This window comes from Leuresthes tenuis, unplaced genomic scaffold (genome assembly GCF_036924035.1).
Source record: "Leuresthes tenuis unplaced genomic scaffold, fLeuTen1.0.hap1 SCAF_5, whole genome shotgun sequence".
Lineage (NCBI taxonomy): Eukaryota > Metazoa > Chordata > Actinopteri > Atheriniformes > Atherinopsidae > Leuresthes > Leuresthes tenuis.
Window position 1 is genome coordinate 32610603 of NW_027325359.1, and position 21360 is coordinate 32631962.

The window sequence follows — 21360 nt, forward strand, 5'->3', positions numbered from 1 at the left end:
GCAGTCATTTCAGGTCGTGTTGCCTGATGACTATCAGCTTTAAACAACAATAAACCTGCTTCCTCTGGGTGAGACAATAAGATGCAATGAGAGAATAAAGCAAACACTTCCTCCGGTTTGGATGCTGTGCAGCTGGAATGATTTCTGCTGACACTTCCAGCTCTTCCTAATGTCTGGTTTGATTAGTTATCATGTCAGTGGGGAAGCTGTTTACATCAATAAGCAGCTCATTGAGTTTTCAAAAGCCCAAGTAACACCTGGGAAAAAACCCAAACCCAGAGGAGCTGAACAGGGCACATTTAGGAAGGAAGGAGGAAGCATATAGCCTCATCTTCCCTCTACAGTCATGGTGAACGCGAGATCACGACACATAAAATGGACGAGATTGGAGCGCTGAGGACACACCAGCAATATCAAGAATGCAGTATTATGTGTTTCACCGAGGCTGCAGGAACATATTTCTGACTCCAACGCCTCTCCACCCAGCTTTCAGAGAAACAGGCAGACTGAGCAGCACCAGTAAGGGCAGAGGGATTACAGCGCTGGTTAACAGATCCCAGCACACCGGATATTCAACTGTTGGTGGCACGTTTTTAATCCATATCATCTACCATGAGAGTTCATCTGCTGATGGAGCGTGTGGTACTGGTCCTGTTGCAACACCTTGAGAAGGTCAAGACCCCTTGGCGAGGACTATATGTGCTTTTTAGCTACACATTTGCACGGCTACCTCATTTGTTTGGAGGGTTGAATACGAATATCCTCAGAAATTAATACCATGTGTATGTAAGATGTAATATTGAGGTGACTGTAGGGCCAAATCTGACTGTTTATCTGACATCTTTGAACTGGGAACTGATGAAAAGTAAATAAATCACATTATTTCAAATACATCTCTAATACTAAAATGCCAAATCAAAGTATGTTGATGTCAGGCTTTGAACTATTTTTACACTTTATTGGAATATATTACCAGAAAATATACTTTGAAGGTTACAAGTTATGGCCGTTATCAAACTGCCACAATTTTTTGAGGTCTTATTAAGATGTATGAGATAGGCTTTGGTCAAATTATCTGTTGGTTTAAGCACAGTGGCCCCTTCTCTGACCCGTACTGAAACAGCTCTGCTGAGAGCAGGCTGTTTGGAGACGATTACTCGCCACAACCGTTTAGCAGTTAGCTGTAAGTTAGCAGCAGATGCTAGAAAACAATGCTTTCTCATCAACAGTAATGGACCAAGCCGCAGATGTACACAGCGTAACTCGTAGCAATACATGTGTACCGTTAATTAATTTCCAAACTAGAAAGCTTCAGTTAAAGTAACTGTAAAGTAAAGTAAAGTAACAGTAATGTCAATCTTTCAAAAAGTAACAGCAGAAACTCCTTAGAAGTTAGTGTGTCATCTTCATTAGCTAAGCTGTTAGCTTTAGCTACTGCTAGGCGCATAAATATATATATATATATATAATTAACTAATCCAGCATTTGCTCTGTGTTTAAATTTACTAAGTATACGTCAAGTTGTTCCAGTTTAATAAAATTCAAGTTAACTAATCATTACCACACCCTAAGTATACTAAGGATTAGTCGTTTTTTTCACCAGGGGAGTTTTAAAGGGCATCGATGATGCTGCAGCTGTTGAACCTCCTGCTGACGTTCTGCATGACCTGATCTGATCAACACAAGTGAATAATTACACCTACAATGGACTAAATGGCTGCCATGTTAACCAGGTTAGGAAGCAAACATATTCTCCGCCTTACGGCCTGTGAGCAGAATCCCTTCTGGTCCTGTTCCTCCATGTTGATATACACTCAGACCTAAATTGCTCATAATCCAGCTTCTGTGACTATTTCTAATTGGTCTCAAAGCTTATGTAAATTCAGTCTTTCTCTAAAAATAATTATCACAGTTTCAATCAAAATTATGCACAGTTACAATGTGTATTTATTCATCAGTGCCCAGTCAGCATCACTGAGGTGCTTTGGGCTGGAATACAACTCATTATATAACTTGCAAACCGGTTTTGATGATTGTCACAAATATTGAAGCATAAATCTGTGATTTAACTACAGTTGCGAGAGCATCTCGTTGTGTTGTGGCTGTGACTGGTTGTTTCAAGACATAATGAAGGGATTTTTTTTGGACACACCTACTGGGACCACTTCATCCACACGCATGGCTGCAGCACAACTCATTCACTCCGGTAAGAACGTCCATCTTACTCAAAGTCGTCATTCGCATTGTCAAAATCTGATAAATATCCTGCCATGTTGCACAAAACTATCAGCAGCAAACTCTGTGTGAAGTTAGCCGACTGTCACAGAGCACGGAGTGAATAAACTGTGCTGCAGGGGGGCGTGTGGATGAAGTGGTCCCAGTAGAGTGCCTGTGTAGAAATCCCTCCGTTAGCTCTCCTATAGTTGCAAGTAGCCACATAACAGCAGCTATGAGCTAACAGAGCTATAGTACACGTTCATTCATTCATTCTTCTTAAAGTATTGGTGAAATAAAGACAGATAATGCCTTATTTAGAGGCTGCATCGTCTAAGCCCCGTTCACTCCCTTATATGGATCGCGAGTTAACTAAATATCTTCCGAAGGACGCCGACTTTCACCAAACTGTTCTCGGTGAGTAGATGAATGTATTTCATGCCAGAAATAAGGTCCAGGTTTAAAAATACCGGAGTTCCCCTTTAAAAATCACACACACACACATTTACAAAATAGTTCACATTTCAAGCTTCTTTTCTTGTTGCTCCAAGCCAGGAATCATTAGTACTACTACTTTTTTTTGGAGAGTGCAGCAGGGACAGCGCATTGATTTTCAATTAATTAACACATTTGACAAATGCTGGTTCCTTCTGAAAGCAGAATATAAATCACAGCACAGTGCAACAGCGGTTCCCCAAGCAACATGTAAAGTTATCCATACCCTGCCACCTCCCTCCAGGGGGAACAGAGCTGCAATGCCTTCAACAGATGGATCAAAATAGCATCTGCACATAACCAAATGAACTGACCTATATGAATCTGATCATATCCATGCACGCACAGCCAATGTTCACAAACCACAGGACATCGACCACTGCTTCTTGCATTATTCAACCTAAAAGCTTGTTAAAGAGAGCTCACAACTGAGTTGTATGAATTATTAATGAGTTAAAAACAGTTTAGTTAGCCTGTGTTATGTAAAGCAATAAAACAGTGGTGGAAAGATGGCTTGTAAAGGCAGAGAGGGAGGAAAATAGAGGACAGCTGAGAGGGAATTACAGCACAGACAGTTGAAAAGATAAGAAAAGAAACAGCTGAAAGAGACAAACTTGTAGAAAACGACAAGAAGACAGAGCAGCAGAGGTAAGGCTATTAAGAGAAAGAAAAGGGAGATCAATGTTAGATTAATTCATTAAGTTCTCCCGCAGGTAAAAGGGGGCATCAAGGGGGTAGAAAACCTGCTCAGACCAAACACTTGTCAGTACAACACATAACATTACAGGACAGTTCAGAAAAGATCAGAGACAGAACTTTTCAGGATCATTAACGATAACAGGACTTGACCATGAACACATTAGATTTTGGGCCTTGAGGTCGTCTCAACAGAACGAGTTCAAAGGATTGTTTGTGACCCATAAATACTGAAGTAGCCTTCAGGAATAGTTCTCCAGGCTTCTTGAAGGACATCCCAAAGCTCTTCTTTGGATGTGGGCTGCCTTTTGTTCCGTTCTCTGTCAGATGATCCCACACTGCTTCAATAATGTTGAGGTCCGGGCTCTGGGGAGGATTCATCCCTCCATAAGACCTGTTGCCACTGATTTTCAGTCCACTTCTTGTGTCATTTGGCATAGCTCAGCCTTTTCTCCCTGTTTCCCTTCCTTAAGAATGGCTTCTTGACAGCCACCCTTCCATGGAGACCATTTCTGATGAGGCTTGGGCCAACAGTAGATGGATCAGCTGAAGGTCCAGATGCATCTCTCAGGTCCTGTCAGGTCTTTGCTGGATTTTTTCCTCTTTCTTAAGGACATCACTTTCAGATCCTGTTCATCTGCTGTAGATAGTTTTTTAGGCCTGACACTTCTTCTTTTGTCCTCCACTTGTCCAGTTTCCTCAAATGTTTTAAGGACACACTGCACACCATGCTGAGATATGCCAAGTTTTCAGCTAACAGCTCTTTGGGAATCACCTTGTTGCTGCAGAAATCCTATTTTCTGTCTGTCAAACTGTGTTATCTTTGCGGTTTTTCATAGATGCAACTAAAGAAATGGGAACAAATTTTGTCTTTGTGACAGGCTGCTAGTAACAAAGTGCCTAAAGATCCAGTTTAAAATGGCTTCTTTGCTAAGTTGTCTGTTCTGTGTCGACACAACACTGGTTCATCCCTTGAGTTAGGAGCCTTTTTCTGCCTGAATGGTTCATAGCTCAGAGTTAAGTAGCTAAACAAAGAAAAAACACATTTCTCTGAAAATGCTCAGATACAAGGACTGACTGTGTGAGTGAAAAAGCAGAAAATGTACAAATAAATACTTTGAATGACCTTCAGAAAGTCTGAAGAACTATTGATCAGGACACTTTAAAGGCTCAAAGAAAGTCTGGATGTTTGGAAGCAAAATACGAGGAAATAAGGGGTCGATCAAAATACTGTGCATGTGAAGCATGAGAATATGCTGCTGTTCATACATACATACATGTATTTCACAGCAGAAGAGTCAGGGGATGCGCTCTCATGTTGCTTAATGTGAGGGACAAGAGTTCCTGGAGTGCGCTCTGGAGTCAGGATACGTGACCAAAATCACTGTTTTGTTAACAGCACATTCAGAATGGAAGAAGAGGCAATATGACGATGTTGAGCACGACTGCAACCAGACAATGAAAAGCAACACGGGTCAAAAGGAGAAGAGTATGAGGAAGCGATAAATAAATACACCCACAGTAAATATGAAATGCTGCATTCATACATTAACTAACTCTGCAATTTTCCGGAGATGGCTCGAAACCTTCTCTTTAAAATTTCAGGGCTGCAGTTCCCGTGTGGAAGAAGCATAAAGTCTGAGCTCATTACACTTTTCCAAAGAAAACATAAAAGCAAAGAGAAGCAGAAGAGTCCACGTTGTTCTCAGATCATATGTTGTACGACTGCCCCGGGGTTAAAGTTAATCCGTTTATTCACCTGCACTCTTCTCTGGCAGATTATTGTTATAACAACAACCACAAGTCATTCATTCCTTTACATTACCTGCACCTGTGCTTTTTTCCCCAGGATCAGTCAGAATATCTGCTCTGAAAAAGGCACATCTGAGGCTTATCTGAAAGAAATGTTCCTGAAACTAAATGCCTTTAAAGTGAGAAATCAATCTGGAGAAGGTTTGCAAACATTATGACAACTATTTTCATTTTCGCCGTTATTATTCGTCATGTTATTTGTGTTCTTTCCCTTCAGCACCCTCCACTTCCTCCCTCCACATGTTTATAAAGTCAGAGGAAATGAACCCTGTTGTCCCATTGATCCAGCAGCTCACACATGGATACGCACATGCACATGTGCACATTGATCCAGCAGAAAAACACAGCCACCATCTCACACAAACATGCCCTGCGAAGAGGACAAAGTGGGAGTAATATCGCGGTGGACTGAACCACTGACCCTCTTGTTGAGTTAATGAGCCTTTATTGACTCGAGCATCTGAAGCCGCTGCTGTAACTTATCACCGTTAGCACCTCACTCCCCAGACACACACACAGACACGTGATATCTCTGTGTGTGCAAAGATCCATGGAAATGCATGCATCTTCTGCACAGTACGCGACAAACTAAGTGAACCCTTACTGTCTCCATGGAAATTAAGAGTCTGAGTAGCAGCTGATTAAATATGACCCACCATAAAAGCTGTTCTGTCAGTTTGCAGCTCTGCAGTTTTCAGGTGTGTGTTAACACGATGCCAAGGAGGAAAGACATCAGCAATGATCTTAGAGAAGCAGCTGTTGCTGCCCATCAATCTGGGAAGGGTTATAAGGCCATTTCCAAACTATCTGGAGTCCATCATTCTACAGAGAGAAAGATTATTCACAAGTGGAAAACATTCAGGACAGCTGTCAATCTTCCCAGGAGTGGACGTCCCAGCAAGTTCACCCCAAGGTGAAAAAGCCCATAGCTACATCTCAGACTCTACAGGCCTCAGTTAGCATGTTAAAGGTTAAAGGTCATGACAGCACAGTTAGAAAAAGACTGAACAAGGATGGCTTGTTTGGAAGGGCTGCAGGAGAAAGCCTCTTCTCTCTAAAAAGAACATGGAAGCACAGCTTAGGTTTGCAAAGCTGCATCTGAACAAAGCACAAGACTTCTGGAACAATGTCCTTTGGACAGACCAGAGCAAAGTGGAGATGTTTGGTCATAATGCACAGCAGCACGTTTGGAGGAAACCAAACACAGCATATCAGCACAAACACCTCATACCAGCTGTCAAGCACGGTGGTGGAGGGCTGATGATCTGGGCTTGTTCTGCAGCCACAGTGCCACGATGCCCAAAGTAATTTTATAGGTATTCTTTCTGGTATTTCAGAGTTTTGATTTCCTGGGAAAATGTAACAAAATTCTGATGACTCATGGGGAGTGGACCAACTTGTGTCAATGAAGCAATAATCTTCTTGGCAGAAGAGTGGTTCGGTGCCTGATCAGGCGACAGGAGCTGACCAGTCAAAGCATAGTGGATTCTTTAAGGGAAGAGGCCAATCCACAAACTGTTTCAGGGAGACTTTGACTCAATAAAACAGCAACTGAATGTAAAAGTAAACTATGACTGAAAAGAAAGAAAAATCAGACAAAATAAGGTGAAGAAACTTATGGGATGAACTGTGGTACCCCAGCTGACGGTTTCTCTCTGACACCAGATGAAGGCAGTTATTTTCATGTCAATGCGCACCAAAACAAGCTGACAACTGAAGACAAAAACAGAAGATGAACCAGTTTCAGGAACCAGTGCGAGAGCGTGTTGGTCTCAGTAAGAAGCTCCTTCAGTGGCATTAGTCACTGGATGTGAACCCACCATTTCAGACACTTACTTTCCATTAAAGCTGCACTGGCTGCAGAAACACACTGTTTGCTGTTCAATTCCAGTCAGTAAGCTGCACTGTAAGCCGTCCGCTGTCCCGCCCAACAGCCACAGCGGCTCCCTCAGACACTCTGCACCAACAGCAATCAACGCATTGTCCTGAACGAATTGTAATGTCAGAGGTCTGATGGACATTCAGCTAGAACATACTGTTCTGCCTCAGAGACGCGAGGATGTCTTCAAGGTAAAAGAAGCCAGACCGCAACAATCCAGCGTTTTTATATGTGAACTATGAATAAAAGATAGAGCAGCAAAGCCTTGTTACAGATGGGTCACAAGTTATTAAATTCCTGTCATCCATGTAGCAGTACACTGTACTTCTAACTGCCTGTGTGGGTTGATTCACTTCTGAACAACTCCAGCAGACAATCGTGTCTTCCTCAACCTTCACCCTTAGGTTTGATTTTCTCTTTGGCTTTCTTCTGGCATCCCTTTGTATGTGTTGGGTTAATCTCAAATGTATGGTTTCAGAATAAGCCTGTGGTTGATTCTCTGCTTCTCCATCTCAAAGCCTCAAAGACCGCGGCCCTGCAGACAAATACCTGGGCTGTCTACTTCACCCTCGTCTCCATCCCACAAACATTCATGCATGCAAGCACACACACAGGGGCACACGTGGGCTGCTGCAAGCCTGCACATATGTTCATCTGGAGAGGCATGCGCATATTTTATTAACACTCGCGTCACATCGCATACTCTACATGTGTACAACTTTTAACCAGCTTTTCTCGTCTCTGTGGAACCACGCAGATAAAGAAGATGCAAAAAAACAAAACACTTCTGAATAAAAACGGCAAAAGGAAGCTGCAAAAGACATTAAAAATGAAAATAAATAAAAATGCACTTTAAAATGCTTTAAAAAGATACAGTGACTTCCTTATGACTACTACGCACCGGGACTCCAGCTCAGACAAAACATCAAACAAGATATAACCTGAAACTTCAACATTTATGTTGCGATTGTTATTTTGCTTGCAAAAAGGGCGTTTAAATGACTGCGTTCCTACGGCAACAAGGAAGAAAGCCACACATATTACACAAGGCTCTGCATGCTTAGGATATGTTAAGATGTGTCTTTTATGAGGTTTCCTCATTTTCCTTTCATTCAGGTTTTCAGATTGCTTTGTTTTCATCTGTCCTTGGACACCAGAAACTACAGCTGTGAGAGACGTGTAGTTTTTTCTACATCCTCCACCAGCGTCTTCATGTCTGCTACACACCAAACCAACGTTCAGCACAAGCAGTGACGGCAGACCTCCCACACTGTGTCAGGAAAATAAAATCGCTCTTGGATACACCACAAAGACAACCTCCAACTCAATTTCCCATGTACTTGTGCCCGAGAGAACACAACTTCAACATGGAGCAGGAGTCTGTTTGCACAGAGTCGGGTCATTAAAAGTTAAATTTTACTGTCCAACATCTGTCACGGGTGGTGGAGGATGAGGAGGACCAAGAAGGCAGATGTGAGGCTGGAAGTGAGGGAAAACTTAACTTGATTTATTACAAAATGAACAATAAGAGCAGAGCAACCTTAGAACCAAGACCCAGCTTGAAAGTTACATGAGGACTGAAGGAAACCAAGGAGAATACATCCTGAGGGAACCTGATGAGGAAGTGGCTGCAGCTGCGAAGAGTTAACAAGGAACCAGAACTAAGAATAAACAGCCAGAATCCAAATACATGTAACAAAAGCAAACTGATGACATAGAACCAAGGATTTAACGAACAGAACACAAAAAAAAACAGATCATGACACCAGCTCAGTTATCCGCTGGTGAGCCGACTGATTTCCATTAAAATGCTAACGTGAAATGTTCCCTTGTGTTTGTTCCGCTCAGTGGACTCGATAGAACAAGACGCTACATAATCCAGCCATTTATATTACTGGCAGGCTTTATTACATTTTCAGCCCATTCAGAGGGATGCCTGATGACATTTTGACTGATGACGACGTCACTGCCCACTTCATGCTTCCTTGTCTCTGTTTACACTGCTAATGACCTTGCATGAAAGTCTTCCTCAGAACCTGTGTGAAAATAGACCCCCAAGCCATTTGAACTGCAGGTTTGCTGCATTAACTGCATTAACAGTCTCTCAGCTCGTCTCTCTGGTGGCTTTTAGTCAAAGTTTCCAGAGTTGGAGAGCTTTTGCAGGACCTATTTTGTTGGCTTCAGATCATATTTAATTGAATTGTCCAGAGGCTGCGGTCAGTGATCCATGATGGTCTGTCTTTTTCTGACAGCCTTGATAAATACAGGTCTTGATCTCTCCCTCCTCTTCCTCTGCCTCTCTCCGTCACCTCCACAACACTTCTCTGACTTCTTTGCTGTACTGGGTTTCTGTAAACTGCGTTTCAATTTGGCTCTTCTGCCTCTTTCAAACAGAAAGCCAAAGTCGTGCACTCATTCATCCCTGCAACCCTGCGTCTTAGAGTGCATGCATGCACTTCTTTGGATGTCCATGTGAGGACCCATTTTATACTTTGGACATTACTAACTTAATGGAACTCATTCAAAAGGAGTGTCAGCAGGTCAAGATTTTATCGAGGGTTGACGGTATGTTTTGGGCTTTTGTGGGAACGTGAAAGTGTCAAATCAATCAGTCACAATGTGGGAACTTGCTTCCTGGTTATTTCTTGTGGGTCTCCAGGAAGTTAATTAAAATCAATGTTATGTCCTCTGCAGCAATGGAACACTTGTGTGTGGGTGGAGGCTTATTAAAGAGCATTTACTGACCTTGGACACCCTCTTTTTGTGATAATCTTTCTCTGTGTACCTCATGTCGTGACCACTTCAATCTTTTTACAGTGACACTGTGGGAATGCACGACCAGAAATATCTCCTCATAAAAGATAAACCTTTGGATAAACACTTAGTTTTAATTAAAATTTCTAGTATTTTCAAGCTCAAGTCCCATATTTCCATCCTTTAGGGTCTAAACGATGAATAGAAACAAAAGAAAATGCCCAGTTGTTACATGGCTGCTGTGTCATCAAGTGGCAGTTCAAAATTTGTTTAAAATGACCTCAAATGTGTCTGCAGCAGCTCTGCAATGGAAATAATTACTAATGAATAAGGCAACTAAAAAAGACTGAATGAACACAAATGATCCATGATTATGCTTCAAGGGAATAAACACGACCAATACTGAAAAGAAAGAGTCCATTTCCCTTCTTTATTCTTTAAATGACCAAGATGTTTAGTGACCAGTGAATGTTTAGCATGCTTGATGTCCTGCTGTGTCACCTCTAAGATGATGTCCAATGCACCGTCTGCATTTGTGTCCAAGTCAGTAATGAATGTGCAGCATCAAAAGTCAACACAAAGGTTCAGTCCAGTGCAGCATGGAGCCTCCATACAGGACCATTCAAACAACCACATGGCACAACACAGAAGAACCAGCTCAGGTTAAAGGGGAACTCGAGGCTGTGCAGCGCAGACGTTTGCTGATATGCAGGTCTGATATTAAAGGGGAACTCCGGCATTTTTAAACCTGGACCTTATTTCTGGCATGAAATACGTTCATCTACTCACCGAGAACAGTTTGGTGAAAGTCGGCGTCCTTCAGAAGATATTTAGATTCCTCGAGATCCATATAACGGAGTGAACGGGGCTTAGACGATGCAGCCTCTAAATAAGGCATTATCTGTCTTTATTTCACCAATACTTCAAGAAGAATGAATGAATGAACGTGTGCTATAGCTCTGTTAGCTCATAGCTGCTGTTATGTGGCTACTTGCAACTATAGGAGAGCTAACGGAGGGATTTCTACACAGGCACTCTACTGGGACCACTTCATCGACACGCCCCCCTGCAGCACAGTTTATTCACTCCGTGCTCTGTGACAGTTGGCTAACTTCACACAGAGTTTGCTGCTGATAGTTTTGTGCAACATGGCAGGATATTTATCAGATTTAGAACGTGAACGACGACTTTGAGTAAGATGGACGCTCTTACCAGAGTGAATGAGCTGTGCTGCAGCCATGCGCGTTGATGAAGTGGTCCCAGTAGAGTGCCTGTGTAGAATTCCCTCCGTTAGCTCTCCAATAGCTGCAAGTAGCCACATAACAGCAGTTATCTAAATATCTTCCGAAGGACGCCGACTTTCTCCAAATTGTTCTCGGTGAGTAGATGAACGTATTTCATGCCAGAAATAAGGTTTAAAAATACCGGAGTTCCCCTTTAATACTCAGGGGTCCACATAGCTCCACATGGTTTGGGAGGAGTTAAAGAAGCCGTCTGTATTAAACTGTAAAACCCATCATTAAAACAGAGAAAGTGGCTCAGGTATCACCTATTGAACAGGTGAAATGCTGCTTCGAGGGGATTCAAAAACCATTTATACCTTGGAAACAGGTAAAAAACTCACTGGTGACAATTACCTAAACAACCCACATAATGGTCAAATGAGCATTCTTTCAGCTGCTTATCAGACTGAAAAAGTCTTGGATATGAAGTGAAATGTTTTCAAGGGCCAAGAAACAAAGGCTAGTTGCCTTTATTAACCCTTTTTCAACACTCCTCAGATTACCGTGACCTGGATTAATCCACATTGACAAATAGAGTGCTTTTAAATTCTGGTCTTGACCCCACGAAATACATTAAATCTACATAAGAATCTTAGCGCTCAGATTCATGTTGCCCGAGAACTCCAGGACCAGCAACTGCTAATCAGCTGTGACGCAGTAAAGCAGGCAATCATGTGCACAAGTCTGGTTTAGAAATCTCTCAGAGAGGAGATTTGCTGCAGGAAGACAACAGTCTGTTGGTGAATGCGAGCAGACGAAGCTCCACTTCAGAGTTAGAAAGCACGGCGCTCGACATTACGCTTGAGCTGAACTCTTGGAGCATCGTGAGGTTGTGGGTTCTAATTCAGAAAACACATCAGAGCACAAAGTGCTTTACAGCTACAGCCTGGATTTGAACATTGTCAGAGCTGAGGCTGTCTCACATCTTCTGGAGGACTGTTCCAGACTTTAGGAGCATAAAGCTGAAAGGCAGCCTCACCTTGTTTGGTCCTGACTCTGGGCCCCAGCAGGAGACGCCTCCCTGAGGTCCTCAGAGTCCCAGCTGGTTCATATGGCTCCAACATGTCAGAGATGTACAGGAGCAGAGCTGTTTTAAAGTCTATTCTCTGAGCGACAGGAAGCCAGTGCAGAGACCTGAGACCTGGCCTAATGTGGTCGTATTTCCTGGTTCTACTCAGGACTCGAGCAGCAGCGTTCTGGATGTCCTGCAGCTGTCTTACAGCCCGTTTAGAGCCCAGTGAGCCCAGGCCGTTACAGTAGTCCAACCTGCTGGAGACAAACGCATGGATTAGTCTGGTTTAGACACTATTCCTTTGATACTGGCAGTGTTTTTTAGATGGTAAAAAGCTGCTGATGTTATTGATTTAATGTGGCTGTTAAAGTTCAGGTCTGAGTCCAATATTACCCCCAGATTTCTAACCTGATTATTAGGTTTTACAGAGAGTCTCAGTGTGACTGATGACACTTTCTCTTTGTTTCTGTGGGACAATGATTTCAGTTTTGTCTGAGTTTAGCTGGAGAAAACAGTTGTGCATCCACACACTGATCTGTTCGATGCAGTGACACAATGAATCTACTTGGAGACGTATTTTCTCAAGTAACACCACTGTAGCTGTTTTGTTGTTGCCTGTCACAGCTATGTCATTCAAAATGGGTCCATAATAAATATTCTATATCCCAAAACAAGCTAGAAAATGGAGCTTTGCATCCCTTTGATTTGTTGGAGTTTGAAGTATTTTTGACTCTGGGTTTCATACTAATCAGTCAGATATATTGTGGCTGAGATTAAAACCTCAGGAGCTACATGACCACACAGCGAGAGCAGGAGATGAATTCATTTGGAGTGATTACAACAGAGGACAGTTACTCCTTCATACAGAGGTTACATGTGGGTGCACAACGCGACAAAGCTTTTGAACTGTTCTTATGGGTGGGCATGAATATTCATGCTCTGGCTGGTTTGAGGAAAAGGACAAGCAAGGCCTGCTTGACTGCAGCTTCATTACCTTGAATTTGTTAGAGGAACTCACTCCCACACAGCTCATTTAAACGTACTGAATCAAATTCTTGCAGGATGCTCTCAGACAAACTTTCGCTGCTTGGCTGCATGTAAACATCACAGCTACCTGGAGATACAGGAGAACACAAATGCTTGTGCACAGCTCTTTCTTCTCAACAAGTTTGCTCGTGCAATATTTAAATGTGTGTGGTCGCTTAATCATTTATATTAAAGTAGGGTGGAGGAGGAGAGACGGGGGAGGAGATTAAAGGAAGGATGACAATGTTGTGTAACAGAGTCTGACAGCAGGATGGCGGCGATGAAATGTGTAGGATACCTTCATTCGCCCTGCACTTCTTCACGTAATTATCCAATAATATGGCAGCAAGGGGAAGTATTAAATCCTGCAGATACATGCCAGAAGAATCAGTTGATGTTCACGTCAGTTTGCGTGGATGGAGGAGCAGGTCAGGCGGAAACATGCCTCTTTATGTCCTCTATAGCTCAGTAAAAAAGCCTGTCAGGTTTCTCTCATGATGCCTTCAGAGAAAACTGGAAACTTGGAATTTCAGAACAGCAACCAGGAAGTTAAAGGGGAACTCCGGTATTTTTAAACCTGGACCTTATTTCTGGTATAGAATACGTTCATCTACTCACCGAGAACAGTTTGATGAAAGTCGGCGTCCTTCGGAAGATATTTAGATAACTTGAGATCCATATAAGGGAGAGAACGGGGCTTAGATGATGCAGCCTCTAAATAAGTGTGCTATAGCTCTGTTAGCTCATAGCTGCTGTTATGTGGCTACTTGCAGCTATAGGAGAGCTAACGGAGGGATTTCTACACAGGCACTCTACTGGGACCACTTCAAATGTCCCCACATTTTTAATCATGAAATCGTTCCCACGGTCACGCTAAATAATAGCTCTAAATGAACAAAGTGTGGAGCTCAAATCGGTTCACATTCATCACACATGAATAATATTTTAAAAACTGTACTCTGGTGCCAAATGGTTAATGATTTAGCATCGAACTCCACTGCTGGATGGTGTAAATACAAAAAAAAAAAGCCTCCTGTTCAGTCAGCACCCTGCTTTCTTCTTCTCGTACCTGCAACTCACCTTTTCCCACCTACTAAAGAGTAGTTTAGGCGTCACAGGACCAGTGACAAGTGCTTCAGGCTCACAATGAACACGCCAGCATAGCATACGGTAACTTCAGCAGCACACATCAGACACCAGAAGAAATGATGAAGAAAACACGTCTATATTTACCCTAACTGGGTTGTATTGTTTGTGACATGACATTCACATCTGTTCCTGGTATGAAGTCATTAGAAGATCCTCTCAGCCATTCCAAATGTGTCCAGCTCTTCACTGGATGTGACAGAGGTGGTTCAGGTATTTCTTAAACATCCTGGGAACAAAGCGGTTTCTCTTTGATTTAAACGTGACACGTGGGAGTCTTGTTGTCAGGTTTATCAATATTTGTGAATCCCTGATGAAAAAGGACCAGAGGAGGATGAAGAGGAGGGGAGGAAGAAGTGATTAAAGACGCAGAAGGGCAGAGATGAGAGAAGATTACAGCATAAAAATGACTGCAGAGATATCCCAGACATGGAAGGAAATGCAGAAACGGTGGAGTGACGAGGCTTTCAGACCCATTTTAATGAGTGTTTTCTCTCTTCATGAGTGTGTGCTGCAGTAAAACACAAAGTGTCAACCCAGTGAGAGGGAACTTAAAGAGGAGGTCGGGGAGGCTTTCATGGGAACAACAGTTAAAAGCCTAATATAATCTCCCTCTACCTCATGGGCAGCTTTTAATTTGATCATTGGGGCACTGATGATGCAGAGAGGAGAGTTGCACTCAAGGGAAACACCTCCCGCTCTGTAGGCCTGACATTTGACAGAGGAAACAAAAGGACGGACACAGTGAAGCTCTGTCTGCTCCGACAAAGTCAAAGCTGACTCATGTCTTGGTGTTTAAGACAAGGGTCCACTCACTCGAGTTCTTATTGAGATTTTAACAGCCAGGAAATGTACAGCGCAGTTCAACAATGACTGGATAGCTCAAAAATATACTGACATGGTGAGAAAAGCTGCTTTTTAAAGAGAAGCGTGTCGGAAACAGATGTTTTAGGGAAAGCACGTGGGCTGATGTCCGACACTGGACAACTAATCTATATACAGTCTATACAGCAGGTTAAAGTTTATCGTCTGTGAGGAGTTATTCAAAAAGAGCCAAACAAGCAAGAGGCAAAGCACATGAAAAGTCCAAAAACCTGCAAAGAAATATCAAAATCCTGGGTTTTTAGCTTGAATTATACAGGAAACAGTGATGGGACACGGGCTGGAAAACTAAAGACGGAAAGCAAAAGTTACAGGGATGAACGAGGAAAAGAAGAAAATCACGAGCCAAAGGTATTCAAACACAGAATATAGCTTGGAAAAAAGTATTTTCTCCCTTTTACCTTCTCCTCCTTTAGTTAATCTAAAGTCTTAGAGTTGATGGAACAGATAAAATAATGTGGGTCAAAGTACTGGGGGGGGGGGCACATCACGGAGATGAGCCATTTTAATTCAATTAATCAACAAGTCAAAGGTCAGCTTTGATTGATTTAGTTCGTCTGTATGAGTCCGTAATGCAGCTGCCACTCAGAGCTGTGCATCAAATCCTTTCCTGTCTTCTTCTGAGGAATGTTTTAGAATAAAGGCTATGAATTCCACCCCAAAAGCACTGAGAATAGACCCTTTCTGCACCGGTGGGTGGCACACAGGAAGCTCCGCTAGGGTTGAATCTTATTCACTTTAGTGTTTAATGTCTGGGTTGTTCAGAAGCTTTGGGTGTACAAGTAATGAAGTTTTACTACTTTATTAATCCGACCTTGAAATATTCTTACAAAAAAAAAGCAAATTTGCCGCATTCAGGAAGTGTTACAAAAAGAGCTTTAAAGCTTTTACAACTCTGAGGCCAAATCAAAGAACCTTGTGCTCCGATGTTGAGCGAAACTTGAAATCCAACAAATCTTTGTGCGTTTCCATTAACAGACGACAGGGAGATGTAAAAAACTGCACCAAAGATAATTTTTCTTCCACCTAATCAATGCTGGGATCGTAGGAAATAACCATAACTGAGTCAGAGGTATTGATGTTACCTGCAGGAAGCTGCAGCGAACCCCGAATCTGATGCAGCAGGAGTAAAACACAGCAAGTGCTGCATCCATTGTCCCAGAATGCAGTTTTACAGGTTTAACATGCTTTATGGAATATTTCCTGAAGATAATTAGATCCCCGATGAACAATTTGAAAGGAACTAAAGAGAAGTTTGTAAAAATGTTCGACAGACAGCAGCAGAAGAGTGTCTCCGTGTCCGGTTCGTATGCGGAGCACAGAGGAGTCTCCAGAGACTCCGCCGAGCACAAGAGGAGGACAGATGCGATTCATTCATCATTCATCTCCATCAGCGGGACCCCCGCCCCTCTTTATGCCACTGTGTCACTCTCCCACGGGACCCCGTCCCATCCACGTCCTCATTCCTCTGACATCAGCAGCAGGAGATCATGACGATCAATGAAGATGAAGATCATTGAAATATAAAAACGATAGCAGGTGTGCGCGTGCCACTGAACGCTGAATTATAGATGCCAGCGATGTTTTATGAAATAAAGAGAGAGGAAATGTTTCAACTCATCAAAGAGCCGATGGTTCAGATTCCAGGTCCAGGAAGAGTAGAAGAACAAAATGAGACTCTGCGTGTTTTTAATGTTGTGATTCTTTTATCTTTGGGTTTTTGAAGGTTCTGGAGCCTAACTTCCTGTTTTACTCCTTTGGTTCACACCTGAGCTGCCCACTCATTACTTCACCAAGGTGTGGAGAACTCACGGAGGGGGGGCCTTCACACCGAACCTCTGTGTACGAACCAGACCAGCGAACACAGCAAACTGTTTTAGTTTGATCCCTTTCGGAAGGATTCCAGTAAAAATGGAAACATTTTGCTGTTTTTGGTTGAAACATAAAGGCTTACAACACAAATCTGTGCCTCCCTGTAATTTCTTTCATTACACACGCAGAGGCCCCCACTTAAAGCTGCTGTGCTCTACTTTTGATGTGCCATGTGATGAGCTTGTGCAGGACTGTTTGGTGAATTAAAAGTTTCAGGTGACATTTCCAACAGCGCACTAACTGGTCACCTTTTTGTCCCATTTTCCACACACTCGGCTCCTCTCCTCGTGCTTTAGTCTCTTACAGCACAGATGCTTTGGACCTGTCACTTAAATACGATTAAAGAAATGCACAGAGGTGTGGTGCTTAGCACCGTCACCTCACAGTGAGAGGGTTTCTGGTGTGAATCCGGGCTTTTACATGCCTCACACGGTCCAAAAACAGGCGAGTTGGGTTAATGGGTGATTCCAGATGAACCCGTCTGTGTGGCCCTGTGATGGACTGGATCCGCCCGGGATGCAGCCTGCCTCTCACCCAGTGGCAGCTGGGACAGGTCCAACCTATCCAGCACAGAAGATGGATGAATGGAGCAGGCTCACTTTCGTCTTTGTAATACTCATTTGGACCACAAGAGGCTGTAGAGACAGCAGGAGGCTAAACGCTGTTGGAGGTCTTTGTGTATTCAGACTTTGATTTTTCTGGATGTTTCATTTCATTTCCAGAATTTGTCTGATAAAGAAATCAGAATACCAGGAGGAGAAAAAAACTGCTGGCCTTGATTCATGTTGCACGCACCTATCAGGGCTTCTGTGGGGTTAAACATCTTAATTGAGCGTTTCTGTTCATTTTAAAGGACCATTCCGCCAGTTTTCAACATGGGGGGGGGGGGGGGGGGGGGCGGCCAGTGTAAACTGGTGTGTAACATCTTCTGTGAGGAGTGTTACACGCTGTGCGTGTGGAGTTGAAAACATGATTGCACACAAGTTTGCTGACAAGTTGCATGATGGGAAATGTAGGATTTTGCGTTAATTTCTGCGCTTTTGGACGTTTCATTTTCCTTGACACCACAGTGCAGACATCTATGTTAAACTGATCACGTCTCATTTGAATGAACTTAACCTGCAACATGGAAACTCACAATTTGACGTACAAGATGCAAACTTAACAAATACATCTGCTGACTTTTTTAAGCATCAAACTGAGAGAAGACACACCAAGCTGTAAATAAATGTTACATTCTCCTACTGCTGTGTCAGAGCCAGATTTCATTCAGTAAAACAGCATTCCGTGTACTCACAAAGCAACACCCTCCCTGCCGCATGCACAACCTTTAAGCTATTTTATCCTTATTAAGTCCCCTCGGACCGGACCGCTCCCGCAGCTGCAGCGCACGCTCCGCTGGATGAAGGACACAGATGGGGAAATCTATGCACCCCTCAACTCACAGCGCGAACACACCGGGAACAGACAGCAAGACATCCCAGCACATCTGGGCTGCTTCTTTTAACACCAGCACCAAGAAGTCCAGCTCTGACTCGTCCGGTTACGCACGACAACTCGCAGCCCAGAACTACTCCCAAATTCTGCCTGCTGCAGCGGGGAGTTGCGCACTCCCCAGAAACACAAGTTCAAACAGAAGCACATCGTTTTCAGTACTCACTCAAAAGCAGAGCAACAGGCAAGAAGAGGAGGCACGCCAAGTTCATTAGAGACGCCATGCTGAGCCGACAGTTCGTCCTCAGGACTCACAAGTTTCAGCTTTGATGCGGAACTCCAAAGTTTGGCTCCTGAAACGATGGAGAAAAACACGCAGTCCGACGTTACGCTGCTGGTCAAAGTGTTCTCCGGCCGTCCTCTTGCAGCGCTGCGCTCCTCTGTGAGAGCATCCACGGCGCGCTCCTCCACTACTCTGAAGGGGAGGGCGCGTCCGCGCAGACGAGAGGGAGGGGAAGGAGGAAGGGAGGAGGGGGGAAATCCACAGCAAACCCGAAGAGCTGCAGCCAAGAGAAGATCTGAATAAATGGTTGCTCTGCTTTTAAAATCAGACACAAGTTCAAGCGCAATAATCAACTGTTTTATCCACTTTCCTCCAGTGATGTTCAACACGAGGGTCAGTTCCATCAGAGTGACGCAAAACAAGTCAGAAGGAGCAAGAGATGATTATGATGGAAGGAGAAACAAAGTGTTTCAATGTCCAGTCATGTGCAAAAGAATGAACACCCTCTTTCAAATCTAAGGTTTTATGTATCAGGACATAAAGAAATGTCTGACAGCAGCACACAAAGTGCTTTTTATTTAAGAAAAACAAGCAAAACTGCTGAAAATGTGTGTTAAAAACTAAGTGAACGCCTACAGCTTCCACAGGAGGTAAGAGGGTAAGTAGCAGCCAGGTGTTGCTGATCAATGCATCAGAGTTTTCATCAAAAGTCTTCATCTTAAACTCTAAATGTGACATTTAGTTGTTTTCAGTAAAACGTTTGAGTTTTGTTAACGAGCATCTTGCAGGTTTCTACACATGAAGGTTATGAAATATTCAGCTGAACAACAACACACTGTTATTATCTATGGAACAAAAACAGAGAAAACACAGAAGCAGTGAGTGAAAAACTAAGTGAACCCTTACTGCAGGAACTAAGAGAGTAAGTAGCAGCCAGGAGCTGCTGATCAATGCTCTGATTAACTGATCATCAGTCAGTGTGTGCAGCTCTATAAAAGCAGAAGTTCTGTCAGTTTTCAGGTGTGTGTTAACACAATGCCAAGGAGGAAAGACATCAGCAACGATCTTAGAGAAGCAGCTGTTGCTGCCCATCAATCTGGGAAGGGTTATAAGGCCATTTCCAAACTATCTGGAGTCCATCATTCTACAGAGAGAAAGATTATTCACAAGTGGAAAACATTCAGGACAGCTGTCAATCTTCCCAGGAGTGGACGTCCCAGCAAGGTCACCCCAAGGTGAAAAAGCCCAGAGCTACATCTCAGACTCTACAGGCCTCAGTTAGCATGTTAAAGGTTAAAGGTCACCCCAAGGTGAAAAAGCCCAGAGCTACATCTCAGACTCTACAGGCCTCAGTTAGCATGTTAAAGGTTAAAGTTCACCCCAAGGTGAAGAAGCCCAGAGCTACATCTCAGACTCTACAGGCCTCAGTTAGCATGTTAAAGGTTAAAGTTCACCCCAAGGTGAAGAAGCCCAGAGCTACATCTCAGACTCTACAGGCCTCAGTTAGCATGTTAAAGGTTAAAGGTCATGACAGCACAGTTAGAAAAAGACTGACCGTCTTATTATCACCGCAGTCAGAAGAAGCAGCATGTGTGATGGTACGGGGGTGAATTAGTGCAGGTGACATGATTAACTTTTACACCTCTGAAGGTTCCACTGAAGCTGAATGATGTGTGCAGGTTTTGGAGGAACGTGCGCTCACATGCACCGACATCTTTTCCAGGGAAGGTCTCATTCTGCTCGTACAGCACTGTGCAAAAGTACTGAGTCGTACCTCATTTCTTTACAGATTACCAGGAAAACAGCAAGTAGCCTTCAGGAATAGTTCTCCAGGCTTCTTGAAGGACATCCCAAAGCTCTTCTTTGGATGTGGGCTGCCTTTTGTTCCGTTCTCTGTCAGATGATCCCACACTGCTTCAATAATGTTGAGGTCCGGGCTCTGGGGAGGATTCATCCCTCCATAAGACCTGTTGCCACTGATTTTCAGTCCACTTCTTGTGTCATTTGGCACAGCTCAGCCTTTTCTCCCTGTTTCCCTTCCTTAAGAATGGCTTCTTGACAGCCACCCTTCCATGGAGACCATTTCTGATGAGGCTTGGGCCAACAGTAGATGGATCAGCTGAAGGTCCAGATGCATCTCTCAGGTCCTGTCAGGTCACAGCTGGATTTTTTCCTCTTTCTTAAGGACATCACTTTCAGATCCTGTTCATCTGCTGGAGATAGTTTTTTAGGCCTGACACTTCTTCTTTTGTCCTCCACTTGTCCAGTTTCCTCAGAGGAAACGAGGACACAGCAGTGCATCTTGCCATTTTTCTGCTTGAATAGCTCAAGAATTGGACTGAAAATTAGTGAAAAGGCAGAAAATGTAAAAAAAAAAAAAAAAAAAACAACCTGAAAAACCTTCAGAAAGCCTGAAGAAATATTGCTCAAGATCACTTCAAAGACTGTAAGAAAGTCTTAAAGGTCAACATGCCTCAAAACAACATGTTCTCCTTGAATTATTTTCAGTAACATGTAATGTTTGGATGGACTGACTGAAGAGTCGTGGTTCAATCTGCAGAGAAAACACAAT

At 43.3% G+C, this 21360-nt stretch overlaps 1 protein-coding gene across 1 annotated transcript in view; it reads right to left on the bottom strand.

Annotated features, from left to right (window-relative positions):
- The window catches only part of nrn1la (neuritin 1-like a), a 72275-nt gene extending 53384 nt beyond the window's left edge, over positions 1-18891 (bottom strand). Inside the window, exon 1 of the mRNA XM_072386683.1 lies at positions 18732-18891. Within this exon, the coding sequence (XP_072242784.1) occupies positions 18732-18789 (58 nt within the window). The 5' untranslated portion in view covers positions 18790-18891. The remainder of the gene's footprint in view (positions 1-18731) is intronic.
- Between the last annotated feature and the right edge of the window lie 2469 nt (positions 18892-21360).